Source organism: Cryptotermes secundus, unplaced genomic scaffold (assembly GCF_002891405.2).
Source record: "Cryptotermes secundus unplaced genomic scaffold, Csec_1.0 scaffold307, whole genome shotgun sequence".
Lineage (NCBI taxonomy): Eukaryota > Metazoa > Arthropoda > Insecta > Blattodea > Kalotermitidae > Cryptotermes > Cryptotermes secundus.
This window is the reverse complement of record NW_019738353.1, coordinates 1-24,391: the sequence shown is the minus strand read 5'-3', so window position 1 is coordinate 24,391 and position 24,391 is coordinate 1. Positions and strand designations below refer to the sequence as shown.

The window sequence follows — 24,391 nt, the reverse complement described above, 5'->3', positions numbered from 1 at the left end:
CTTATAATACAATATAATACATAATGATGGTTTAAGCAAGATGGATTGCATGTTTCTGACATTTGTAATTTCCTGTAGATATTGATTGTAATGCAGTAACCTTTGTTTCACTGTATGCAAGAAAAGATATATAATTAAGGCTGTAAAATGTCTTTATTTTAATATATATCAGTTCTGACAACTCAAGAGTTGTAATATAAGTTCTGGAGTGTGCATCTTGTTGTATCACAACTGCCTCTACCACACCACTACACTGCTTGGAAGTATTTGGGACATATTTCAGGACTCAAAGAGGTTTTATTGCTGTAAATTTTGAAGTACAGCTTGTGATGTGGTCATGTTCCATATAAAACTCTAGCCAAACCTGTTTTGTTTTTTTATCAATGTTGAGCAGTCCACCTTTCATGGTTTATATCTGCTTCTTAATTTCCTCATTAATTTGTGCTTGTCAGTTTGTATTTCATAAAGATAAAGCTTAATTAATTTTGGTGTTCTCTCATTTGCCATGTTATTCAAGTGAAAGTAAATGATCAATTTCTTCATGTCATTTGCCAGTCCTCATTAGCACAGTGACGTATATAACGTTTGATTGCCGAGGGTCCTGGTTCAGTCTCATTCATGTTTACTAGTGAAAAAGTTTCATTGAAATTCAATGGGGATCATTTCTTTTATATCCAAATAATTTGCCCCCTTTCCTTAATTTATTTTATCCTTTTTATACATGTATCTCCTTCACATCTCTTTCCATAAAAACATGGAATTAAATTATGCCTTTATCCTTCAGATGCCAGTCTTGGATTTAGAGCTGCCACCAGTGTTATTATGCAAAAAGTAAATATTTCCCTGGGAACAGTGTGAGAAACAGCATGATATGCATTTCTTTTTTTGCAATAGGGTGAAATTGAGTCTTAAGACTGAGAAGTGGGCCCATTGTACCAGTGCCAGATTATAAGGGAGGGGACTGACTATTTGGAGGAAAACCTGTTGCAGTGCTACTTCAGTCATCACAAGTCCCATATAGACTGCCCAGGAATTGAAGGGATTGAATCTGGGCCTTCTCAAATACACAGATACCATGTCATATCTAAAGTAAAGTAAAGTAAAGTAAAGTAAAGTAAAGTGAAGCTATCCCTGTAATATCCAAAGTAAAGTAAAGTAAAGTGAAGCTATCCCTGTAATAGGCCATGAAGGCCCATAGGGTTGTGAGATGTTAAGGGTCCCACATTATCTAGACAGTTGGCTCAAAGATAGCGGTAAGTTTGTCAGCCTTACGTGCCGGCTGCGCTTTACTCCCCGGGAAAATTATATAATTAATTCCTGGTACTCATTTCTGTTAGAGGCTGAGTAAACCCCAGGGCTTAGTGCGGCTGGAAGGATTAGGTCAGCTGAAAAAAATCCAGTGACCTCATCGGGACTTGAACCCGAGACCTTCTGGTTTGTAGCATAGTGCCTCAACCAACTACGCTACCACGTACCGTGATACCATGCCATATATATATTATGTAGGTTTCTGTGCGCACAGATCAAAGCCCCTGCCAAAAGTGTTAAATTGTGGAAATGTGAAACCCCTGCAAAAGTCACTACTGAAGATCTGGCTTCTTCTGTTAATTTATTGAAGTTTAAAAGGGACTACATTACAGATCCCATGTAGAGGGTTTAGGCCCACTTTACCAACTGTTATACTTCCCACCTTATAAATTAATTTTATCACCTGTGGACAGGTAAAGGCCAGGATCATTGATGAGACCGTAACTAGAGAGATGTGATACAAACTTTTATTACCCTATGGTTGGCTAATGAAGTGTAGGGTACATTAGTGTTTTCGAGTCCCATCTTGTAAATAAATAATAGAATTTTTAGACCTAGTTTTCAATTTCCTCCTTATTTGCAGTTCTATGATTTTGTGTGCCATGAAAACATCAGATGTGAAGCTCTAAAAATAGGATGAAGGAGGTGGCTTTCTGAGATTTGCTAATTTAAATCTCATCGTTAGTAATTAGTATTCATTGCGAGCGAATTCGTTCTGGAGATCAAAGTTCCTCCTCTGTTACTATTACTGTGCTGTGGAATGCAGTGTACAGCTTACATTTTCATGTATATTGTGCCTTTGTGCCTCTTTTAAATTTGGAACTGATATGACAGTATACCCATAATTGTAATAGAGAGAAAGGATTGTGTATGTAGGAAAAATAAATCATAAATGAATGTGTTTCATATGTTTTGGAATGCTGTCCGTAATGTGTGTATTCCTTGAGCACTTGAGCATTTTGGCAGATTTTCTTTACATTTGGAATTATAAATGTTCACATAATATCAATTTTAATCTAATAACTTACAAAAATATATTTTATATGAAACTGAAACATATAATATTAATATTCATAAGAGACAAACCTATCATCCAATCAGAGAGGATGTTACATAAGGAACGACTACAAGGGTTAAGTTGAAAAAACAATCACCAGTTGTGAGTCTCAAGGGACTTGGCACCAAGACAAACTGATTGGTGGTAAACCGTCAGTCATAAAGTACAAGTAACTTCGATTTTGAAGTCAGTAAGTTGTGATGTGGTAGCCAGCGAGCACTGCTGTACGCATGAGAGTAGAAGAATCTTCACTGTTGGGCACTGTTACCTAGCAACACCCAGAGAACAAATGGGAAATGCTGATGTATGCTGTAGTAGTGATGTGTAGAGTGTGTAGATCCATGAAACTGTTGTACTTACTTGTAGTTATCAAGTTATAAATGTTCAGTAAATCCACTGATCAGTCAAAATCACATGTCTGTTCTCTAACGTTTGACAGTAATTTTGAATTTGAACGCATTTCAGGATATGTTGCTGCAGAGATTATTTCTATATGCCATAAGTGAAACAGACACAGCTGACAGCATTTTACAGCAAAGAGTTTGGATTTTCCATTCCATGTCTTTACTCCAGATAACAATTGCTAGCAGCATATAGCATCTTTATATGAAATTTCTGATGTCATTGCTCTGGGAATTGTTTTATATCTCAAAATAAATTAATTCTTAGAATTTTAACTTACTGATTTCTGGAAATATGTCTAAATTGTGGTTATGATTGTTTCACCTCTGATACCACACCTGTCATGTTATTACTGGAGTATTGCATAGAGTTACTTCTGTTCTACAGTTGAGGAGCTTGTGTGCCTAGCCACATGGAAGGATGGCTCTACACGCTATCTCGTAGGGAAACTGTACCACAAGATGGCCACATCAGATGAGGACCGGTACCGATGTTTTGTGTATGACCAGCACCATCAACACAACCATCACCAGGTTTACCAAGTGGCACAGTCTGGTGATGCAACATGCAATGGTCTGCCCTCAGCTCTGGAAGGCTCTCGAACAATGAAACTTACAACAAGTATGTTAGTTTACAGTGCCTAGTAAAATCCATCTACTACCTGAACACAGGCACATCATCATCATGTCAGTGACATAGACGAGGGCCGCACCATAGCTCAAGCAGTTAGTTGCTGGCTTCCCACCGCGGCGGCCTGGGTTTGATCCCGGGTCTGGTCAAGTGGGATTTGTGGTGGAGAAACTGGGCCTGGGGCAGGTTTTCTCCAAGTACTTCGGTTTCCCCTGCCAGTCTTCATTCCACCAATTGCTCCACAATCACCCTCACCTATCATCTGGGGCTTGGTACTATAGGCCGGAAGTGGCCGCAGTACAAGGGACTTTGTTCCACCCCACTAGCATTAAAAAAAATTAGTGACAGAGATCATTACATCATTAGAAACTTATAGATTCTGTTCTCAATGTAGTTCTGTTATTCACACACTAGAGGGAAGGGTTAATACTTCTGTTACCAGATGGCAGAGGGGATATGTGCGTGATATAGAGTACTGAGGCTCTAAATCTTGAGACTTGAGAGGAATACAGGAAGTTGGGACTGTTAAGCAGCTGCTGTCTGAGTCAAAGCATTTGGTGCTCACTTTACAGTGGCTGTGCAAGTACCATTTCACCCTCTATATCATGCATAATATTACTATACTCAGTGTCAGTTTCATTGCAGTCACAGTTGCTGTGAGGGTCGGTATCGCTGTTACTGTCACTCTGAGGACAGGTTAATGTTTAATGCATGAAACACACATTTTGTGTTTGGTACACTTTCCTGCAAGTCTTAGGTTTTTGAAATAGTTGAAGAAATCATGCTGGGTATATGTATTTAGATTTCCATGTTCAGTTATCTTCCTGTTGCACCCAAAACTAGGATTCTCTGCATCTTTCAGTTATTTGTGCATCTTTTCCCTTTTATTAGCATGGATACTTGGGAGTGTGTTGTGTATCACACTTTACCCTGTGAACCATATACAGTAGAACTTGGTTATAACGTCATCAAAGGGACCTAAAAATAGTGTCGTTATAAACGAATGTCGTTGTAACCGAAATGGGCACTTCCACAGTAGCCTTATGTTAGTCACATAAAAATCTACCAAAAACCGAGTTAAAATGTTGCATTTTTTAGTGAAATACATAGTTAAGTACAGACTAACGTAACATTAACGTGGAATTGCCCAAATGTGTAATATCAAAGACATATTACAGCGCTTTTCACTGACAATACACACCGCACTAATACTGTATATTAAAGGTAGGCTCACTCACCAAATTACAGTAGATTACATCAATTGTTGTGCCTTACTGTACCTAGATACGAGTACAGTAATCAGTTATCTTCATCTGTTTCCTGTTACTTTCCCAATATACACTTTCTAAATTATGTTCAATGTCCATATCAGAGAAATTGAGGAATGAAAATGACGTTACATACGAGGTTGATGCATTTGTGCATGTCGTACTAAGCAAGGTATAAAAACAGTTGCTTTATGAGGAATTAGTTCGTACCATTGAATATTTGATGCAATAGACAAGGTGTCGCAGAAACCGATGTTGCTATAACCAAGTTTTACTGTATTTGTGATTCCATTATGTGGAATAAGAAATCCCACTAATTGATGTATTAATGTGCAGTATATCACTAAAGGTCACAGTGCAAAGGCCAGCAGTTAGGTCTGCCCCTTATGTATGTAATTGATATATTAAACTCTATATTTTGTAGCCTCTGCAGTCCCTTAGATGTCTTATTGTAACATACGTTTAAGAGCCTAGCTGAGCTTATGCACTAACATGTTGTATACTGGTGGCTGTGTTACCATATTAATACAGTATGAAGTGTACTTGATCTTAAAGCCATAAAAGAGTACAAGAGTACCCATGCATTATGACATGTATGAGGTGCACATAAACTTCAGATGTAGATGGAAGTGAGCAGTAACTCTGGTTGTTTTTAACTTCAAGAAAGAGCCCTTAATTCATGTGTGATGGGAGTTTCAGTGGGCCTCACTAATGTTCTGAATGAGGGCATGAAAAGAAGTGGGCCATATCGGACACTGGACAAAGTTTAATGTAAACTGGTCATAATTAATGGACTTTTGTTGCTGAGTTGATAGAGGATCATTAACTTTTAATTGTTATAGTTGAGAATCAGCACAGTCGATGCCGATATCCTATGTTTGTCACGGACCATCACCACTGGCATACACTGGACCACTCACAGTCCTACATGATCCTTCACAAGAACACGACTCTGCGCATCACTAGGAAGGAGGGAGGACAGGAGATGAGAGTGGTGTGTCACAATGAGCATCACATGACTCACCACCAAGTCACCATAGTTGCCCATGCTACGAGTGGGTGGTTAGTATAATATGTTTATTACTTATGATGTCTGATAATAAAGTTCGCGAACTCGCCATTGTGTGCTTGCCATGGAAGCAGTGGGTAGAAACCTTAGTATGGTTTGATGACATTTGGCATATCAGCATTTCACAGCTATGTTGTTTGCTCTATGGCAATCTTCTTCTGAGTGGCATCTATTACCGAGTGTGTTTTGGTGTTCAGTCGTGAGAATGTCAGAGCTTGAAATAGAGCACTGTCTGTGAGGGAGTTTTTAGCTAGTAGAGAAATAACAGCTCAAACACCTACCCCTATTCACCGAATCCAGTCTCCAGTGACTTTTTTTTCTGTTCTTGAACATAAAGGAAATATTAAAAGGGAGGCATTTTGATGACATTGATAATATCAGGTGTAACATGACAGCAGCTCTGAAGACCATTCCACAAAACCTGTTCCAAAATTATTTTGAAAGGTGGACTAGACACTGGCATCGGTTCATAGCTTCCTAAGGGGAGTGCTTTAAAGGCGACCACAGTGATATTCAGGAATGAGGTATGTAGCGCTTTTACTGCAATGAGTTCGCGAACTTTATTGTCAGACCCCCCCCCAATCCCCTCTGGCTATGTCCATGCCAAGGTTTGAATCTGGGATCTCTGCGTATGAAAGAGGAGTGCTAAATACTTAACTGTGTCATTCAGTTACCATTTTTATTGCCACCAGCACTTTCATTACTGTTACAGTCATCCCTACAAACTCTTCTGCTGGTACTGCTACTGTACACTCACACCTTCAGGACTGTGGTCACCACCACCTCATCAGCATTATATCATATTTATGCCCTTCAAGATGTAGACCTTTTCCATGTTCCATATTTTTTTTTATTATTATATTTGGAATATCTGTCATAGAACTGTATCTCTGCTCACTGCAAGCATGTGATTTATAGAACAAAATTTTATATGGGTATCTATTTTATAATTTGGAAACATGTTTCTTCAGTGTCCTTTTTTATTTGGATATTGTATCTGAGAGAGGAGTTATGTGGTGTTATTTTGTTACAGTTCCATGTTGAAACACATCCAGGTTATACATTGTAATGTGCATAAATTCCATTTCCAATATACCTACCAACTGCAATTTAATCTTTTGTGTTTCAGCAATAGTGGCTATGTGTGCATGGTATTCTACAGACGTGAGGGTCATGTCATTGAACTACAGCAGAGCAGTAAGTGTCTTTTTCTTTCACTGTTTCCAGTTGTAAGGCATATTGAAACATGCTGTATGTAATCACAAGAAGCTGATCAGAAGTAAATAAGATAACCTAAATGTAAACATTGTGATTTACTGTCCCCTTATACACGTGTATGTTCATCTGCAGTTCTCTTTGCATCTATAATGAAAGATTCCTGTCTCTCTTTTTACATTTCTCGTATTTAGATTCATGTCATCTTGTTGGTGTATACTTCAGGTTTCTTAACACATTTCTTTTCTGTATGTTTTGTTTACATTCTGATTTCATTTCTGTCCCATCTCATTTATCACTTGACACCATCAGTCCCTTTATGTCATAGCTGGTTTTTACATTTTGTCTAGAACCAAGAATATGCCAAGTAATATCTAAGTAACTTCTATTATATTGTATTTTTTGTGAAATACAGAACATACATTCCTCGATATTCTAGTTGTTGTTTAGATTCAAGAATATAATGCATCATAGTCTACGTTCTATAATCATATCCTAGAAAGGTGTGGTAACAGAAGTATATACTTACTTATGGAGCTGAGCCCTTCTTGAAGAGAAGCCAAATCTGTAGCTACTCTAGAATTTCCCAGCAGTTTATGGAACCCAAAGGTTTATTACCGTGTTCACAAGAGCCCTCCACTGGTCCCTATTCTGAGCCAGATAAAGCCAATCCATACCATCCTGTATCTCTAAGATCCAGATCGATTTCTGGAGCTACCAGATTTTCTGAGAAGTAATGGTTCTGGAATGGGGTCCACTCAGTGAGGATAACTGAGGAGTTATGGCAGGGAAATAGCTGCTCCAGTCAATAAAACCGAGATTAATGGGCATAGGGATCAGTTGTGCTGACCACTTGACACCCTCTATCTGCAAAAGTTGGCACTAACTTCGCCGACAAGCAGCAGTCGCTCAGTTGGTATAGTTCGCTAACGGATTAAAACCACAGAGTTTGTTATTTTTTATTGATGTGGTGGGCTAATGTGTAGATGGTTGTATGGTAGGATTCTTCATCATTCAGGATTTATTTTTAGCCTACTTTCCATATTTTGGAAAAATAAAATGTGGCTTATGAGATCACCTTGTCTGTATGTCTGTCCAGCTGTCTCAGTATCCTCCCCTAAATTTTGTTAGGAGGCTTTTGAGATCACTTTGCTGTCTGTGTCTGAGCCCCAGCTCCAGATATTTTTTTCTTCTATGCATTATATATTGTATCAGGAAAAATAAAGATAAGTTATTCCCATAACTACTTGTTCTCAGCTGTAAATATGTGATTTGCAGGAATGTTTATTATCTGTCTTCATATTTTGCATTCTCAGCTTCAGTGATCTGTTTATTATCACTGCTAAAGTGAAAGCTAAATGAAAATTTTGCACTGCAGCCATGTTGTTGTATATTCTACAAAAGAAGCCTGTGCAAAAGTTGCATACTTTCTAGGATATGTTACCACATGTAATTATACAGTGCGTACAATCAAGTGCGCGCCGCAGAACGGATGCAACTCCTCCCCGCGACTGCATCCATTCTGCGGTGGTATGACTCACGGCAAATTGCAGCCGCGGCGTGCACTTGATTGTACGCACTGTATAAACTGGTATTAAGTGTTGTTGTTGTTGTTGTTGTTGTTGTTGTTGTTGTTGCTTCTGTGTTACAGGTACTGTAATGTTCATAGCAAATTTCATCATTTATTTATGAAAATCCTGCACATACAGTGTAGTTTATGAAGTATTGAACTCCCTAAAAGTATTTCTAATTTAATTGAATTTTTTTGTCATTCATCCAGAGAAATCACTGTCTTATGTCTAGGAATTTATTTTATTCCATATCATGTGCAACAGACATAAGAAGAGCAGTGTACATATTGTGTACTTTGTGCTTAGTTTATGGGGTTAGTGGTGATAATTCTGTATTTGTGATGATAACATGAAAAATGTTGTCACATGTTTAAGTGACCAAAGACAGTTTTTGGATTGGTAATCAGATTCTTTTGAACACTTCAAGATGCAACTTGTGACTACACTTTATGAATTACTATCACAAACAGACTAGCGTTCTCAGTCACGGTCTTTACTATGCTGTTTGGTGGCAGCTTCCAGTAGTGAATGATATCTACTTGCAGACTCATGTCCTCACAGGCTGGCGGCCATCTCACACCATCCTACTCTTCTAACTGTTGTCTCAAAAGTCTTTTCTAATGGCAGCTGGTCCTTGTTATATATAGCCTTGGCATGGACAGGGCAGAGAACACAGCCACTGTTGTGTGTGTGTGTTGTGACCATTGCCTAGCAATAGGCATGTTTGCAGAGCCATTTTCTGGCAAGGGCTGCCTCTGCTGGCTTCACAATTCTGGCTTTCAGCAGACATGCCACAATATTTTGACACTTCTTCAAACCTTTTTTTTTCAGCTAGACTAGGGATATATAACACCTGACTATATAAACCAAGGTATGATTTGCTGGGATCAGAATATGCAATTACAAAGTAAATTCAGTTTTTAAATTTATTTTGCATTGATTATTTTATGATGCTGTCAACATTTAAGACTGTATAGCTTCAGATAATAATATGATTAGTGAATGTGAAGCATTCGGTGTAAAGAGAATTTGCAGAGGAAACCCAGGTATGTGGAGAAAACCTGCTCCAGTACCACACTGTCCACTACCACTCACACATGATCTGATCTCAGATCAAACCAGGTTGCTACAGTTGGAAGCCAGCAAGTAACTGCATGAACTGTGGCATGGCTTTAACAGTTTTTTTTTAAATATTTTTTGGATGGTTTGCCTACAGGTCAGTTTGTCCAAGTGCCTGAAGAGGCGTGCAGTCCTGCCAACTTCAATCCATCTTCTCTACCTTTCATAACACTAATAAGTAAGTACCAAGTAGTCATTTCAGAAGCTTGCAGCACTGTTTATGGCCTGAAGGTTCTGAATAAACAATCTGGAAGAGAATTTTTTTAGTAATAGTTAGTAATGTTTAAATTTATTAATAAGGATCACATTAAGAACTTAATATAAAGGTTACACATTTCTGTTCTTTCAACCAGCAAAGAGCTGAAGAACTCCGTGAATTAGTTCAGGAGTAATATGTCAGGTTTACTTTTGTGAGGTACCAAGTTTGAATCCTAGCCAGAATAGGCTATCATGACATAAATTTTTTTGGTTGTTGTTGTTGTTGTTGTTTTCCTCAGTCCTACCAATGAAAAGCAAAGATAATGCCAAAAAAATTAGTCATTGCTGCTTTCACATTCTCAGCACATTCTTCTTTTACATTATTTCTCTGACAGTACCATGTAGTTTTAACAGATGTTATGTAGTGAACTGGAGCTGAGTCCGCCTTTCTTGAGATGCTTATGGTTTCTCAGCTTGTCAAGAAATTCCCAGGGTTCTAGAGAACCTCAATAGTCCTTACCAGGTTCACTAGTGCCTGTCATTGGTCCCTCTCCTAAGGCAGATGAATCTGGTCTACATCCTCCCATCCTACGAGGGTTATTCGCGTTGTCATTGTCGTCCCTCTCCTTTCTATTAGCAGTCACCGCCTGATTGCTGTTGAAACACTGGCATGATTTAGTAACTCACAACTTGGTGTGAATGTCATGTATTTAGTGATGAATCTGATATGCATATAGATTTCCCATGAGCAGGAATAAGGTACAGGATGTACAGAGGGTTATGTTTGGGGTAAATCCAGCAGTCTCTTCACACAGAGAAATGTAAGAACTCAAGGAATTTGTCACTGTCTTTGATGTTCATTATTTTCTCCTCACTGCATAGACTTAATACAGATTGTAACCAGGCCACCATATAGGTAACAGCTGTATCAAAATCTTTATTGTTGCTTGTATCTGACATCCATACTTTGATTCCAGCTACATCACTCCATAAAAGGAGATGTCCATATTTGGGTCGCTACACCATCAGCGGGCTGAGTGTTGACGGACGGCAGGTGTCAGCTGCCCGTCGGAAGAGGAAATGCAGTGATGAACAAGGAGTCCTGGATACTGGAAGTATAGATAACAAGGCAGACTGTGGCAGCTACAACTTTGAGTCTCTTGTCGTGGGGTGCTCAGAAAACTCCGATACCATGGAGTTCTACTCTTCATGTGACACAGAAAGTGTATCTGGTATGATATCTTATGTGCTTCATTGTAAGATCTGGTTGTTGATGTTTGTTAACACAGGAATTCCTTTGGAAGTTAGTAATGGTATTGATCTGGAAACTAAGAGAAAATTCTAAAAAAAGTTCATCATACTCTTAGCCAAAATTGTAATATATCAGCTATTAACTGCACTTTGAAAAACAGAATTAATCAGGAAGTGGACATTACTATTTTATTCAGAATTGTTTATTAAATTAAAACTACAGTTCTCTTGATTTAAGCGTGAGGTTTTCTTGATGCTGATTAGATTGTGGTCTTCTGGGTTTTGATGTTAAGTAATCTTGTTGGCAGGTAGCAACATCTCAAAACAACACGCTGCCTCCATTTTCAGGGTTGAAGTGTGTTGTGTGAAGTTACTGGCATCCAGTTCCTCGCACTATACAGTTCAACCTTGGCAGCATGTTCCTTGAAAANGTCTCTCCTGTTTATAACTTCGTAGCAAAGAATAAACGACATTCATAGCGGTGAAACCGCTAGCAAGAGCCACAGGAACTTTGCTGCAAGACAGGCATATGTAACAATGACTTATCTCAGCTAAACTCGTTGGCTTAGTATACTCTGTTCTTGTGACAACAGGCCAGCGAAAAATCTAACAATCTACAGCAAAACCATCAATTATTATGGGCGTTATAACATAGGTGTGCAGCTGGACGAAACATACACGACGAACCCCCCCAGACGATTTAAATCCCTGACGAAACATACACGACGAACCACGGCAACGGGTTAACACAGGAATTCCTTTGGAAGTTAGTAATGGTATTGATCTGGAAACTAAGAGAAAATTCTAAAAAAAGTTCATCATACTCTTAGCCAAAATTGTAATATATCAGCTATTAACTGCACTTTGAAAAACAGAATTAATCAGGAAGTGGACATTACTATTTTATTCAGAATTGTTTATTAAATTAAAACTACAGTTCTCTTGATTTAAGCGTGAGGTTTTCTTGATGCTGATTAGATTGTGGTCTTCTGGGTTTTGATGTTAAGTAATCTTGTTGGCAGGTAGCAACATCTCAAAACAACACGCTGCCTCCATTTTCAGGGTTGAAGTGTGTTGTGTGAAGTTACTGGCATCCAGTTCCTCGCACTATACAGTTCAACCTTGGCAGCATGTTCCTTGAAAATGTTTGTATCCACTTACAAAACTGTGTGGTGGCACAACCCAGAAGACCATATACAAAATTCTGTTGCCTGTTCTATTTTGATGTATGCAAGACCATGACAAATGTGAAGGGTTAGAGGTCTGTGAGAAGTTGTAGTGCATACTGTATGCTTATTGGATGGGACTTAGAACATGGGGAGCAGAGGAGAACACTTTCAACACTTACTTGTAGATGGGAGGAGGATATTAGCCTTTATCTATATATTAATCATCACTTAAACCCCAGATATGGACCTTAGCAGCTGGATTTTATATTGTTTTAAATGGTAATGGCTTCCGTGTGATACAGTAAACCCTCTTTATAATGTACACAGATATAACAGATTGTGTAAGATTGTGAATTTCTGGAGATGTTGAGGCATGAAGAAGGTTTGTAGTTACAAAACTATTTAAAAGAAAAGAAACCTAATATAAAAACGTTTATGTAATCACGTGTTTTTATATTTATTGCATGTGTTAGCTATGTATCCTATGGTGTACTACCTGACTACCTCTTCACCCAATTATAGCAGACAGATAATGAACACCCTGCTCCCCTTATTAGTCCATTATAATGAAGGTTTACTGTATATATATCTTTGGAACTGTTTGAGGTAACATATTCTAGTAAAGGAATCGTATCATCCAGTAAAGTTAATGAGAGTTCTGGATTAAAATATACTGGTGAATCCAAATATCCATTACATTTCAGCAAATGTTCCCTTTCTGTGTTATGACAGAACTCTGATTCAGAAGTTTGTGTCTTACTGAATATGAAAACATGGCCCTACACAGACTGCTTCAGTCAGTGAAATATGGATAAAGACTGAATGTTCCAGAGGCCATACAGCACGACAGTGTCATCAAGGTCTTCAAGAAGCTTGCGGGGAATCTGCATTGCCTTACATAACAGTGGCAAGTTGGGTAAAAGCCTTCAACGAGGGACGCCAAAATGTGGCAGTCATGTGTTGGCCAGGTCGTCCTAGTGTCAGTGAAGAAGTATATGCTCTTTCCGTGTTACTGGAGAGTGATCGACGCCATACAATTCGTGAACTGGCCCGAGAGACAGGATTAGCGCATATGACTGTGCTTCACAGTCTGAAGAAACGCCCGGGCATGAGAAAAATTGCATCACGATGGGTTCCGCATGATTTGATGGAAATGCTGAAATGGCAAGCTGTGTCTGATTTGTTCGATTGATGGGGATGGGAGTGCTGTACCATCCACCATACTCCCCGGACTTAAGCCCTTGTGACTTCGACTTGATACCTAAGAAGAAGGAACCACTTCATGGCATTCGCTTCAGAGCTGTTCCAGAGATTCTTCAGGCAGTAGACCACCCTATTCGAACACTGAATGCGTACAAACACGGAAACGTTCACTCACTACCAAATCAGGGCGTAAGCATCGGATAGTAAAGGTCTTGAAAGTAGTATGATCTTTGTATGTGAATGCATTGTCTTCGATATACATGTTGCAGCCAGTAGCCATGAGCCCACTGAGGAAACATACAGTTGCTGCTATCCACCTGTGAAGGCCAACGTGGTGCAGGCATTACACTCAGGCTAAGTGTCTCATACCTTGCTGTGGCACTCCGAAGATTTGAACTGTATGTTGAATCACTGGAGAAGGCCATAAAGACATTAGCAGTCCCTGACTCTGTACAACGCACATCGGTAGGGTGGAAATTGGCTCAGCCCAGGCTGGGTGTCCCGCAGTGTGAGATAATTTTGATCCCCAGGGCCGACCCACTGCACTGGAATGTCACGTCGTTATTTGCGAAAGATGTGTCGGGTAGCATCACATGACTCATTGCTGTGTAAACCATCACATAATGGTCACCTAGTGTTGGTTCTTTGTATAGAATAAGTTATGTTGTGTCCTGCGATTGACAATCCCGCCAGCTACGAAATGTGCACTGTTATCTGCTTTCTTCACGGTAAAACATGAGTGCTGAGGAAATACATTTTAAATTGTGCACTGGGGTTTATGGCCAAACTGTATAATGAGCAAAGGAACTGTAAGACAATGGTGTAGAATATTCAAAAGATGTGTGGGTGGACACATGTTCACAGTGAAGAGTGAAGTGGTTGGCATGCTCTCTGTAGTGAGTGATGATCCTTTTCAAAGTGCTGACCAAAACATTTGTGAAACTTTCAGAACTCCCACAAATTACATGCATGGTTCTATAGTAGATTGTCACAGGTAGGCTATGCTATCACAAGTTTTGTGCAAGATTGGTTCCAAAAATGCTCACAGGTGCACACAAAATACAGAGAATGGCTTTGGCTGTGTCATTTTTAGAGTGATACCACGAAGATGGCAATTAATTTCTCAATCACATCATACAAGTAACAGGTGATGAAACTTGGGTTTCATTTGTGTGTTGAAACCAAGGAGCCGTCAAAGCTGATCACAGCTGTTTTCTATGACAGGAAAGGAGTGCTGATGGTGAAATTCATATAACAAGCAATCACAATAACGTCAGAAGTGTATTGTGAAACACTCTGAAATTTTACGTGTGGTTTTATTTACTCTCCAGTGATCTTGGCCAAAGCCCATAAAAACACTATTAAATTTTAACAAATTTTAATTTTCCTCAAATTTGTGTTTCTTCTCAATTTCAACTTTTTTTTTTTTTTTTTCAGTCTTGACAACAGAAATTTTCCAGTTGTAAGTATGAAATTCTGTTTCATAAAATTCAAGGACACTGGCACCCTTACTCTCACGTTCAGAGTCTTAGTAAAATAGGCATGTCTTTGCATATGAAAGTTTTTGAACCTTTCATGACTTAGCTCAACCAATCATAGACACAAACACATTAAAGTGGTCCCTTCAAAAGTAAAAAGTCCAGGTTTCATTCTGTTGGTACTCATGTCGTCATAGTTTCCATATCTGAGACTTGACCATAATGTGTGACGTTGCTCATTACGACGTTAACATTCTTGCTTATGTTGAATATGCAGCGTACTTCTGCCATGGCAGCTGGGAAGACAACGGGACCAGCTACTTAATTGCATCTCCTGTCAGTCGCAAATCAGTCGGAGCCCGGCGATACTGCTTTATCTACACTCGCAGTGGTGGGGAGTCCAGCATGGGGGTGTTGCAGAATACTGATGGAAACAAGCATGGCGGTGTCGGACCTGTATCTGCCATACTGAGGCTGTCCAGTGTCACTGAATCCTGCCATCGCAATATCAACCCAGGGGTCACAGGTGCCTGGGCAATCAATCTCACAATTAATGGTATGTAAATCTGTATTGGCAACAAATAGTTGGTAATTTTAATCTGATAAGACATAAACTGTCTTATAAAGAAGACAGTGATCTAATTGTAAAGACATGTAGGTACATAAGAATTCAGAGTGTAATTAACACGACCTCAAGCCATCAGTAATTTAAGCACACAAGAATTCTCACTGATAGAACATTTAGTAGTTCAGAATCATATGACAGTGATGCTCATGAAAAGTAGTTAGTACCAGTGTAAATGCACTTAATCTCATGAACAGCAGATAAGTGAAGGGCTAATGAAATTTAATTGTATGTGATTTATTTTAATGTTATAGGTTTGTGTTGATATGAAGATGTGTTCATTTATGAGTGATTGCCAGGAAAATAAAATATCATTTATAAAGATTTTTACAGGTTCACATCACACTACCAACTTCAGACAACTCTTTTGACATGTGGATGATGTTGGTTTAGTGAGACGTGAGTTGTGTTTTCAGGTCAGTGTGCAGAGGCATCAACGAGTGCTGTGTCAATGACAGCAATTGCAGTTCCCTCCCTCTTCTTCATCATGACGCTTGCAGCTGTAATATCGAATATGAGATGATGACGAAGACAATATGAGACAAACAACAAGAACACTCTGGGCCGCAGTCGAGACATGCTCCGAAGCTCACCAAGCACCTGGTGGCTTAACAGTGAAGGATATTTCTAATCAGCCCATGGTAGTGATAATTCTTATGAAGACAACATGGTTGCTGTACGGAAATTGTAGTTGGAGTTTGGGTAACACTGCTGCTAAGAAAGCTTTTAAGTTAAGATGCCTCAGTAATAAGACATAACACTAACAAAAATATAGGATGGCTCAATAAAAAAATGGCAGCAAATAGTGAGGGGGTATAAAATGAGTGTGATTGGACAGTTCTGATTGGTGAGAATTTTGAACAAATAGTGTGGTGATTAATTCCAATCAAAATTGAATGGCTCAATAGAAAAGGAGCAGAGGAACTTGTGTGTTTTTGTCCAAGCTGTACAGTACAATTTCTTTCTGTAAGTACGATTCGAAACAACGAGTGAACCTGGCCCACGCTATGGACAACAGTATCAACAAAGACTGTATAACAGCTTATTGATTACAATGTTACTAATTTGTGGAAGTGTTTTCTGAGCATATTAGGCAGTTCAAGGTCCATTACTAGCATTAGTTGTATTTAACAAGGTGTCCTGGATCGAACTGTTGGTAATTTGCAGACACTACACACTCTCAGTTGGTGCCTATGTGTAACATGGAGGCAGATTTTTTAGTTTTCAGCCTTGTTGTTGGTTTGAGTTGGGTTGGTGCATCCTGTGGCCTTTGAATGAACATTGGGCAGGAAGTGTGATGTGACCATGGTCATGAAGGATACCGAATTGACACAACATGAGGCTGTGTGAAGCAAGTAGTTACAGTGGCAGCTTACAAACAAGCAAAGAAGCAAGTATGCAGGCATATGGGAATGGTTTGGTATTCTTCAGGAACTACTGCTGAGATAAGGTACAAGTCATTCATCTGATATCATGTTCCTTTATTCTGTTTTAATGCCTTTTCCCTTTTGCTGTTATATGTTGGAGTTATGTGTTCAAGTAATGTTAAGTTCACAGGATTAGAAATTTCTCATATATTATGATTTATCATTCAGAAAAATTTTGTAGACATTCAGGTTTCCAGTAAAACATGGGATATTAAGCTGGCTTTGAATATCATCTCGGTTTTCTGCATAGTGGGTTTACACATAGATCAGCTGAGAGAGAACAGATGGAGCACATACTAGTTGAGAGTGCATTTTTAGTAACAGATGGCATGATATATTTTGTTTGCATCAGTCACTACTCTGAGACATGAAACTTGGCTGTGTATTGTTATGGAGTTTGGACTGTTAGTCCAATAAAAGTCATCATGATTGACTGTAGTGGATTCTGTCATAACAATAACAAACTGTGAATTCAACAACAGAAAATTAAAGACTAAACTTTAAGGCACTAAAAATACCAGTGGCAAAGAATTGGCAACCAGAGAATGTGAGAATGAGATTAGTTTGACACTTTGCAGACAGATGTTTTCATTTAGAAGTTGCAGGTTAATGTATCATTCCAAACCTGTGTCTTCCACACATTAACTGTGACTGGATATAGCCAATTGTCCGTTTCATACTAGAATTTTGTCTTCAGATCTGTAACATTAGGCTACATCCAGTTGTTCATTTTCTTCATCGTTATGTAGCCACACAGCCGCACATTATACTTCTTACACTGTATCAGTTTCTTTTCCTCCTGCAGAACAGGTACAAGGATGAACTATCGAGAATTGAACTTGCCATTGTTGGCTGAACTTTACTTTGAGCCAAAAAAGTTTGTTTATACATTGCACATGTTTTGTCTAGGACACTGAAGTAAGGTAAACTCATAGCCTTTTCAATTGAGTTCCGTGGCAAGCCAGGTTGGAAGTCCCTGTGAGTCATTTTGGCACCACAAGGGAGCTGTTCAACATTACAAAATATAACATGTGAAGAGAAGTTCTTTTGTTCACTTCTGTATCCAGCATTGAACTGAGTAACTGGTGGCCATTCTGTCACATTTGTCAACCTGACCAGTTTGTCAGTTGAGTAATTCTGCAAAATTTTTGGCTTTATGGTATTACCATGCTTAACACCGAAATTGAAGTCCTGCCAACGGATTGCATGTTTGCTACTATGTCTATCTCACATTCATAGTATTGTCTCGTGTCAGTGATTTGTTGGTAGCAGGAGGTCCCATGGTATTTCTTTTCAACAGAAAAGGGAGGTCTGACTTCTGCAGCTGCTGCTTTTATGTTCTATCTGTGCAATTCCACCTTTTTATCAAGTGCTTTACAGTAGTGAGTATTGGTGTCATGTGTATCAGTCTTGTTACATAATTTGTGAATCATATTTCAGAGCCTATGTTTCTTTGGGATGTATTGTTTGAAGATTATCCTGCCTGTGAAAAGTGCTGTAACTTAATCCACAGCCACATGTTTTGAAGGAGAGTAATATTTGAGTAGATGTCAATCACAAGATAAAAAATATATCTTGAAGTTCGCAGTGTGGACAAAATATTCATTGCCATCAGGGTACCTGGCCATTTTTGGCATTTTTTTCTTTCAAAGCCTACTCTCAGATTTGTACATTGTAAGAGAGATTTCCTTATCAAGCATGTCTGCACAGCTCACAGTACTGTTATTTCAAGACAGAGGCTTCCTTTTATTATTTTTCTGAAGAAGGCCTACAACTGTATCTGTCTGTCTAACTTATTTTATATCTACAGAAAGGTGCTAACAATTGACAGTTACAGCGCCTTAAGTTTTTCATTGATGTTGCTGCAAACTGTATTACTAATTTGATGTGACTTTATATGAATCAGAACACTTCAACTTTAGTATTAACCCTTTAATGGTTAATGAAACCATATATGGCTGCCAGCTCTAGGTTAGCTGCTGTTCACAAATAGTCATCAGCAGTTTGGCATCCCTGCACATGCACATATATTTTTATCTTTAAAATTAATAATTTGTTTATAGAACATGAATGTTTTAAAATCAGTAACTTCTATTCTGTGTGTGTGAAATTACATGAAAAACATAAATTGATATTTCAGCCCTTCTGCAACTGGTGGAACATTTCCACCTGTAGGCCATAGTATGCTCTGCTTCATGGTGGAAATGTTCAATCTGTAATAGTGAAAGTGTTGATTTCCCATATAAAGTGTACAGTTTGCCAAACAGATTTCAAATTGTACCAGCATTCAAGCAGACTTTGTGCATTATGTAAGTCAGGTTCAGTATAAAATATCAATTTATTGTTCAGGTACAAAGCAGTGCTGCATGCTGATCATGTTCACTTATCTGTGGGCAGGGTAGTGGTGAATACAATGAGTGTTGACACCAGGTCTGAAACATTATGCTACAGGAATGTTTTTTTATCTAATTAATGTTTTATGAATGACAGATCAAAGCAATGTGTGGAAGAATATACAATACCAGTCAGGAAAGTACTGGATTACAGGCTCTAAAATTCCAAAATTCATACAGGCATTTTCAGTAAGTTCTGAAGGGTTTTAGTTTGTGCCCTTTTATTTATAATTAATTCAGTAAAGATTCATGTTGTAATTATTTACATGTAAATCTCTAAAAATTTGTTCACCAATTCAGATGCACATTATTCTGTAACAGAAGCAAGGCTATGAACTGCAAGTAATTTTAAGACAGGTCCACTGAACATGTGATGAAGTTGCCTTTAGATCAGCAGTTCTTGGACTTTATTCCAGCCAAATGGTACCTGTTAGAAATGCCCATGATCACATTTCAACTACTTCATTTCTGTCTTATACCTCCATAACAATAACAACAAATTAACCATCACAGAATTCATATGCGGTGTGCTACTAGTTGCAGTCTTTAAATATACACATTAGATCATGTTGTGTGCTAACTCTGTTGGATGAGAATTGTGGTTACTTGCAGTGCACATACATCATGCAGCTTTACAGAATCTTGCTATGCATAAGTATCCCATATGGCACAGAATATATTGTACTAAGTTAGTAATGAGGCTGAGTAAAGGCATCTGTAACTTACCTTGGTCTGCTATTGTGCACACCACTTTAGTGTCCATTCTTTTTTCTTCCCCCCCCCCACATTTCTGTAGCTCACTCAAAGTATTCAAAACTAGGCATACCAGCATTAACCCATTCACAGCTGGCTTAGGAGCTGAACCATTTAATTTCATATATGGGGAGAAAATACGAGTCTTGTAGTAGTTCTATTTCCAGTAATATTAGAATGAAATTTCATTGTTTACACCAGTTTAGAAAGAGTTTAGAATAGTTTCAGTACAGAGATTTAAGTAAGTTAATAAATTTGTCTTGTTTCTTGTACCACGAGAAAACAGCTAGAAAGAATTTAAGTATGGGCCTTAAAATTATTACACATAACTAGTTATATGAATTACTACAGATGACAAAATTTTCCGGTGTGCTGTATAAAATGTTGTCATTGTTAAGATATGCTGAGTTTTGATTAAACAGTGAAGTCTGTAACATATCAATACATGAAGCTAGTACACAGCAGAAAGAAGACCCTACCATGTTTGTACTTCATGTAAGTAGTGAATGGGTTAAGAGAGATCATTAATATTCTCAATGACAAGCTTTGTTTTGATATTAACACCAAGTGCCAGGGTGATAATGATGGAGTGAGTGCAAATACAGTAATGTGGATGTTGTATATTTTATGGTTATCTTGTATTGGAAGATCTGATTTGAGTAAAGTACATAAGTACAGGCTTAAGTAAGAATGCTTTTGCAACTTTCAGAGCTTTCCATTACCTTTAGTTTTGTTTTAGGTCAGTCTGGGATTTGATGGATAGGCAAGTGTAAGAAAATCCTAAATTCATTGAGAGGTTATAAAGTGTTCAAAGTTAGAATGGTTTGTTTTGAGTGTAGTTCATCCTTCACTATAGAAAAATGTTGTGCAGAATAAAGCTTTGTGAGGCTGAAGGGCCAAAGCTTGATTATATCAATGCCTGAATTCATTATTGCACACTTTTTATGTATTAAGTTATGAGCTTATTAGTTGTCAAAATAAGGACAATGCAACCGAGTTCCTTGTATGCAGTGGGAGTGTGACAGACTGAAATGTATCAAATAACAATGAAAGGTTAACAATTTTAGCATGATGAATTAATACTTAATTTTCTTATGTATGAGGTATACATATTGTCACCTGAATTCTTAACGGTTTTATTTCCACATTCTGTGGAATGGAGAAGATGAGGAAACACTTCTTTAAACATGAATACTTGAACATAGGAGACAGAACAGTACGGAATTATTTCTTGTAATTTCTCTTGTTATTTTACTCAGTTTAATTATGGATATAGAGTGCTTATGTCCTAAGGAACTAAATATGTTTATAACCTGAAAAATAATGAAAATTAGAGGTCAAACCATTAAGAACTAAGGTGATGATATGTCCCTCAGTATCTGAATCTCATAGATCCATCTTGTATTCACCTTCTGGCTGAATTTTTAGAGAAGAAGAAAATATTTTTTGTTTGGTTTATGAATGGAATATAAGATGTTTGTTACTGCAAGTATCTGGAAGAGGAGTAGGGGCAAGACATCGCATTCTTAATCAGAGAGTTTTGGTTTTGATCACCAGTTAGATTTTCTTGCATGCTTCCTGTGCCCACGAAACCCATTGATGCTTTGGGAATATGGAGAATGTTAGGCAGACACTGAGTCACTCTCATATCCATTATCTTCATCATCATACAAATAAATAAGTAAACAAACATTGTGAGTTGTTCCTCTGATGCAGAGTACATAACATTTGGGGAAAAAGGATGGAAAGATGTGTAAATATTATTGATCTTGGTTAGAATAACCACCATAGGAAGAAAATATAATATTCAGAATCTTATTTCTGAATTGATCTCCCATTATTTCTTGTGACAGGAAATTGGCAGATAGTATTGTGTAGCAACTACATCCTATTATTTTTAGTGAAGTGCTTGTGCAGAATAGTGTCTTATGAGGCAGCAAGTTCAGTGGCATTGTTGGCCACAGCCCAGAGCAATAAATCTTTCAGGCTGTCTTTTCTTTTTCGTTTTTAAGAGTTCTCAGATTATCCACCATAAAGTGGTTTATGCAAAGTAAAATAATATAGCTTCTGGGGGTATGCAGTAGTGTAGTTGGTTGAGACACTATGCTACAAGCCGGAAGGTCACGGGTTCAAGCCCTGATGAGGTCATATGATTTTTTCAAGTGACCTAATCCTTCCAGCCACACTATGGCCCTGGGGTCGACTCAGCCTCTAACAGAAATGAGTACCAGAAATATTCTTGAGGGTAAAGGGCAGCCAGCACGTAAGGCTGACAACCTTGCCGCCATCTATGAGCGGATTGTCTAGAAAATTTGGGAACCTCAACATTTCACAACCCTATGGGCCTCCGTGGCCTGTTACAGGGATACCTTTACCTTTTTACTTAGCAGCATGCAGTATAAAATGTTAGAATCTTCTTGATACAGTACTGTGACTCACAATTGTTACCTCGATAAAAAGTATACTCTCCTTGTGCACTGTGAACTTCAGTTTGCAGAGCAGTACTCATCTTTTACACGCAACTATCATGGTCATTTTACCCTGCTATTTATTTTATAACATTTTTATGTGACATTGTTCATCAGTGTTGTACGTTATGGTCAGATAATGGGGGAAGTCATTGGAAGCTGGGGTAATTTAGTTATAATAGAGAATTTGCTATGGACTATGAAAAAGTTAAATAGTTCCATCCAGTGTGAGTGAACATGAATAATTACATGAATAATTGAAATAAGAAAATCTTAACCAGTCACACTGGACGGAACTATTCAACTTTTTCATAATATTAGTGTGACAGACGAGAATGAAACAAATCAAATGCTATGGATTAGTTAAATGAGGGATCAGAGTTCTATTCCTGTCAGGGTAAAGAGACCTTTCTTCCTTTTACAGCATCCCAACGAGCTCTGGGACCCTTCCAGCTTCCTGTCTCGTGTGTACTGAAGCCTCCTTTCCCAGCCACCATGTGAAGGTAACTTAGTCACCTCAATCTAGCGCTGAGGTTAAGAATGTATGAATCTGTACCTCCATTCCTCCCATATGCTTGCATGGCAACATACTTAATTGAGCACAAGGACACTTTAACATAGTATATTAATTTTTATTAAGTAATTCTTGTCATGTAATAGGGCCTGTTTGTCGTTTGCATGATTAAGGAATGAAAAAGTGAGATGGAATCAACATGGATCTATGATATGTTACACTTATAAGTACATTCAGCAACTTTTAAAAGGCTGTCAGTATATCTTAATTTACATTTGTAAATATTTTTTACACATATACTAAAATAGTTCCTGCTTTTTTATTTTATTTTATAATTATAACAAAGATTGAGTTCTGTGAGGCACTGGAATGAATGATTTCAAACAAATGTGTTTAGTAGTTGAAGGTTTAACTGTGAGTCATGTCCTACACAGTGTCAGCATTGATTTTATTTATGCTGTCATACTGGTACACTTTTGAAATGAAGAATCCGGCCAAGCCTACAGGTTGTGAGAGGAGACAGTCCTAATGAGTGGATAGGCTATTGTCGAGACATATATTTCCATATTGTAATATTCTGACATTTAGCAGCACAACAGAAAGAGAAGACTGGAAATATTGCAGACACCTAACTTGTTACACTAGTTTTGCTACATTGATATTTGTTCAATTCATTGTACTAATTAGAAGCCCAGTATTTGGGGCTCTAAATTTTGTTGCTCAAATATTTTGGTTCTCATAGATATAAGAACTATGGCATCTGTAAAACGTTTTCTCAAGGGAAATATATTTGTAATATGTTCAGAGTTCACTGAAGTGTTAAGAAGTAAATTTCAATCATTCTAGAACCAGAATATGGATGGATCTCAAGAACATGAATGAGGTATTTAAGAATTATTAAAAATGTTGAGAGATTTGAGGTTCTCATGATGGTGACTGTGACAAGTACTGTTCTCTGGGATGTGATGCCATATACTCTGATAGAAGTTTATTGATGTTCTGAAGGAATGACAGTAAACCTTCACCAGTTTATATGGCATCACATCCCAGAAAGTAGTACTCTTACTGATTTTGTTTTAAAAGGACCTGTTTGCTTTCACTGGCTCCGGAAGGGGTCTATTGGAGGTGTCCATGGTGATGACAGTATTTGGGTCCCATAAGAATGGAATTGTTTGACTACTCTGGAAATGACCTGTACTGGGGAAATGACTTAAGTGTACATTTCCATAAAAAAAAAAGAGCAGAAAATAAATTATTTGAAGTGTAAACAGAT

At 38.0% G+C, this 24,391-nt stretch overlaps 1 protein-coding gene across 2 annotated transcripts in view; it reads left to right on the top strand.

The window, feature by feature from the left end:
- Positions 1 to 24,376, top strand: part of LOC111870767 — a 153,238-nt gene extending 128,862 nt beyond the window's left edge. Inside the window, exons 6-13 of one of the 2 annotated variants that reach the window (XR_002843911.2) lie at positions 3,155 to 3,388; positions 5,508 to 5,727; positions 6,864 to 6,931; positions 9,737 to 9,817; positions 10,815 to 11,069; positions 15,216 to 15,494; positions 15,980 to 17,013; positions 23,029 to 24,376. Coding sequence is in view for 1 of the 2 variants with exons in the window: in XM_023863290.2 (XP_023719058.1) it covers positions 3,155 to 3,388; positions 5,508 to 5,727; positions 6,864 to 6,931; positions 9,737 to 9,817; positions 10,815 to 11,069; positions 15,216 to 15,494; positions 15,980 to 16,086 (1,244 nt within the window). In the remaining variant the exon portion in view is untranslated. Of the gene's footprint in view, positions 1 to 3,154; positions 3,389 to 5,507; positions 5,728 to 6,863; positions 6,932 to 9,736; positions 9,818 to 10,814; positions 11,070 to 15,215; positions 15,495 to 15,979; positions 22,284 to 23,028 lie in introns of those variants that run through there. The other variant, XM_023863290.2, reaches the window with a different exon arrangement.
- The last annotated feature ends 15 nt before the right edge of the window (positions 24,377 to 24,391 follow it).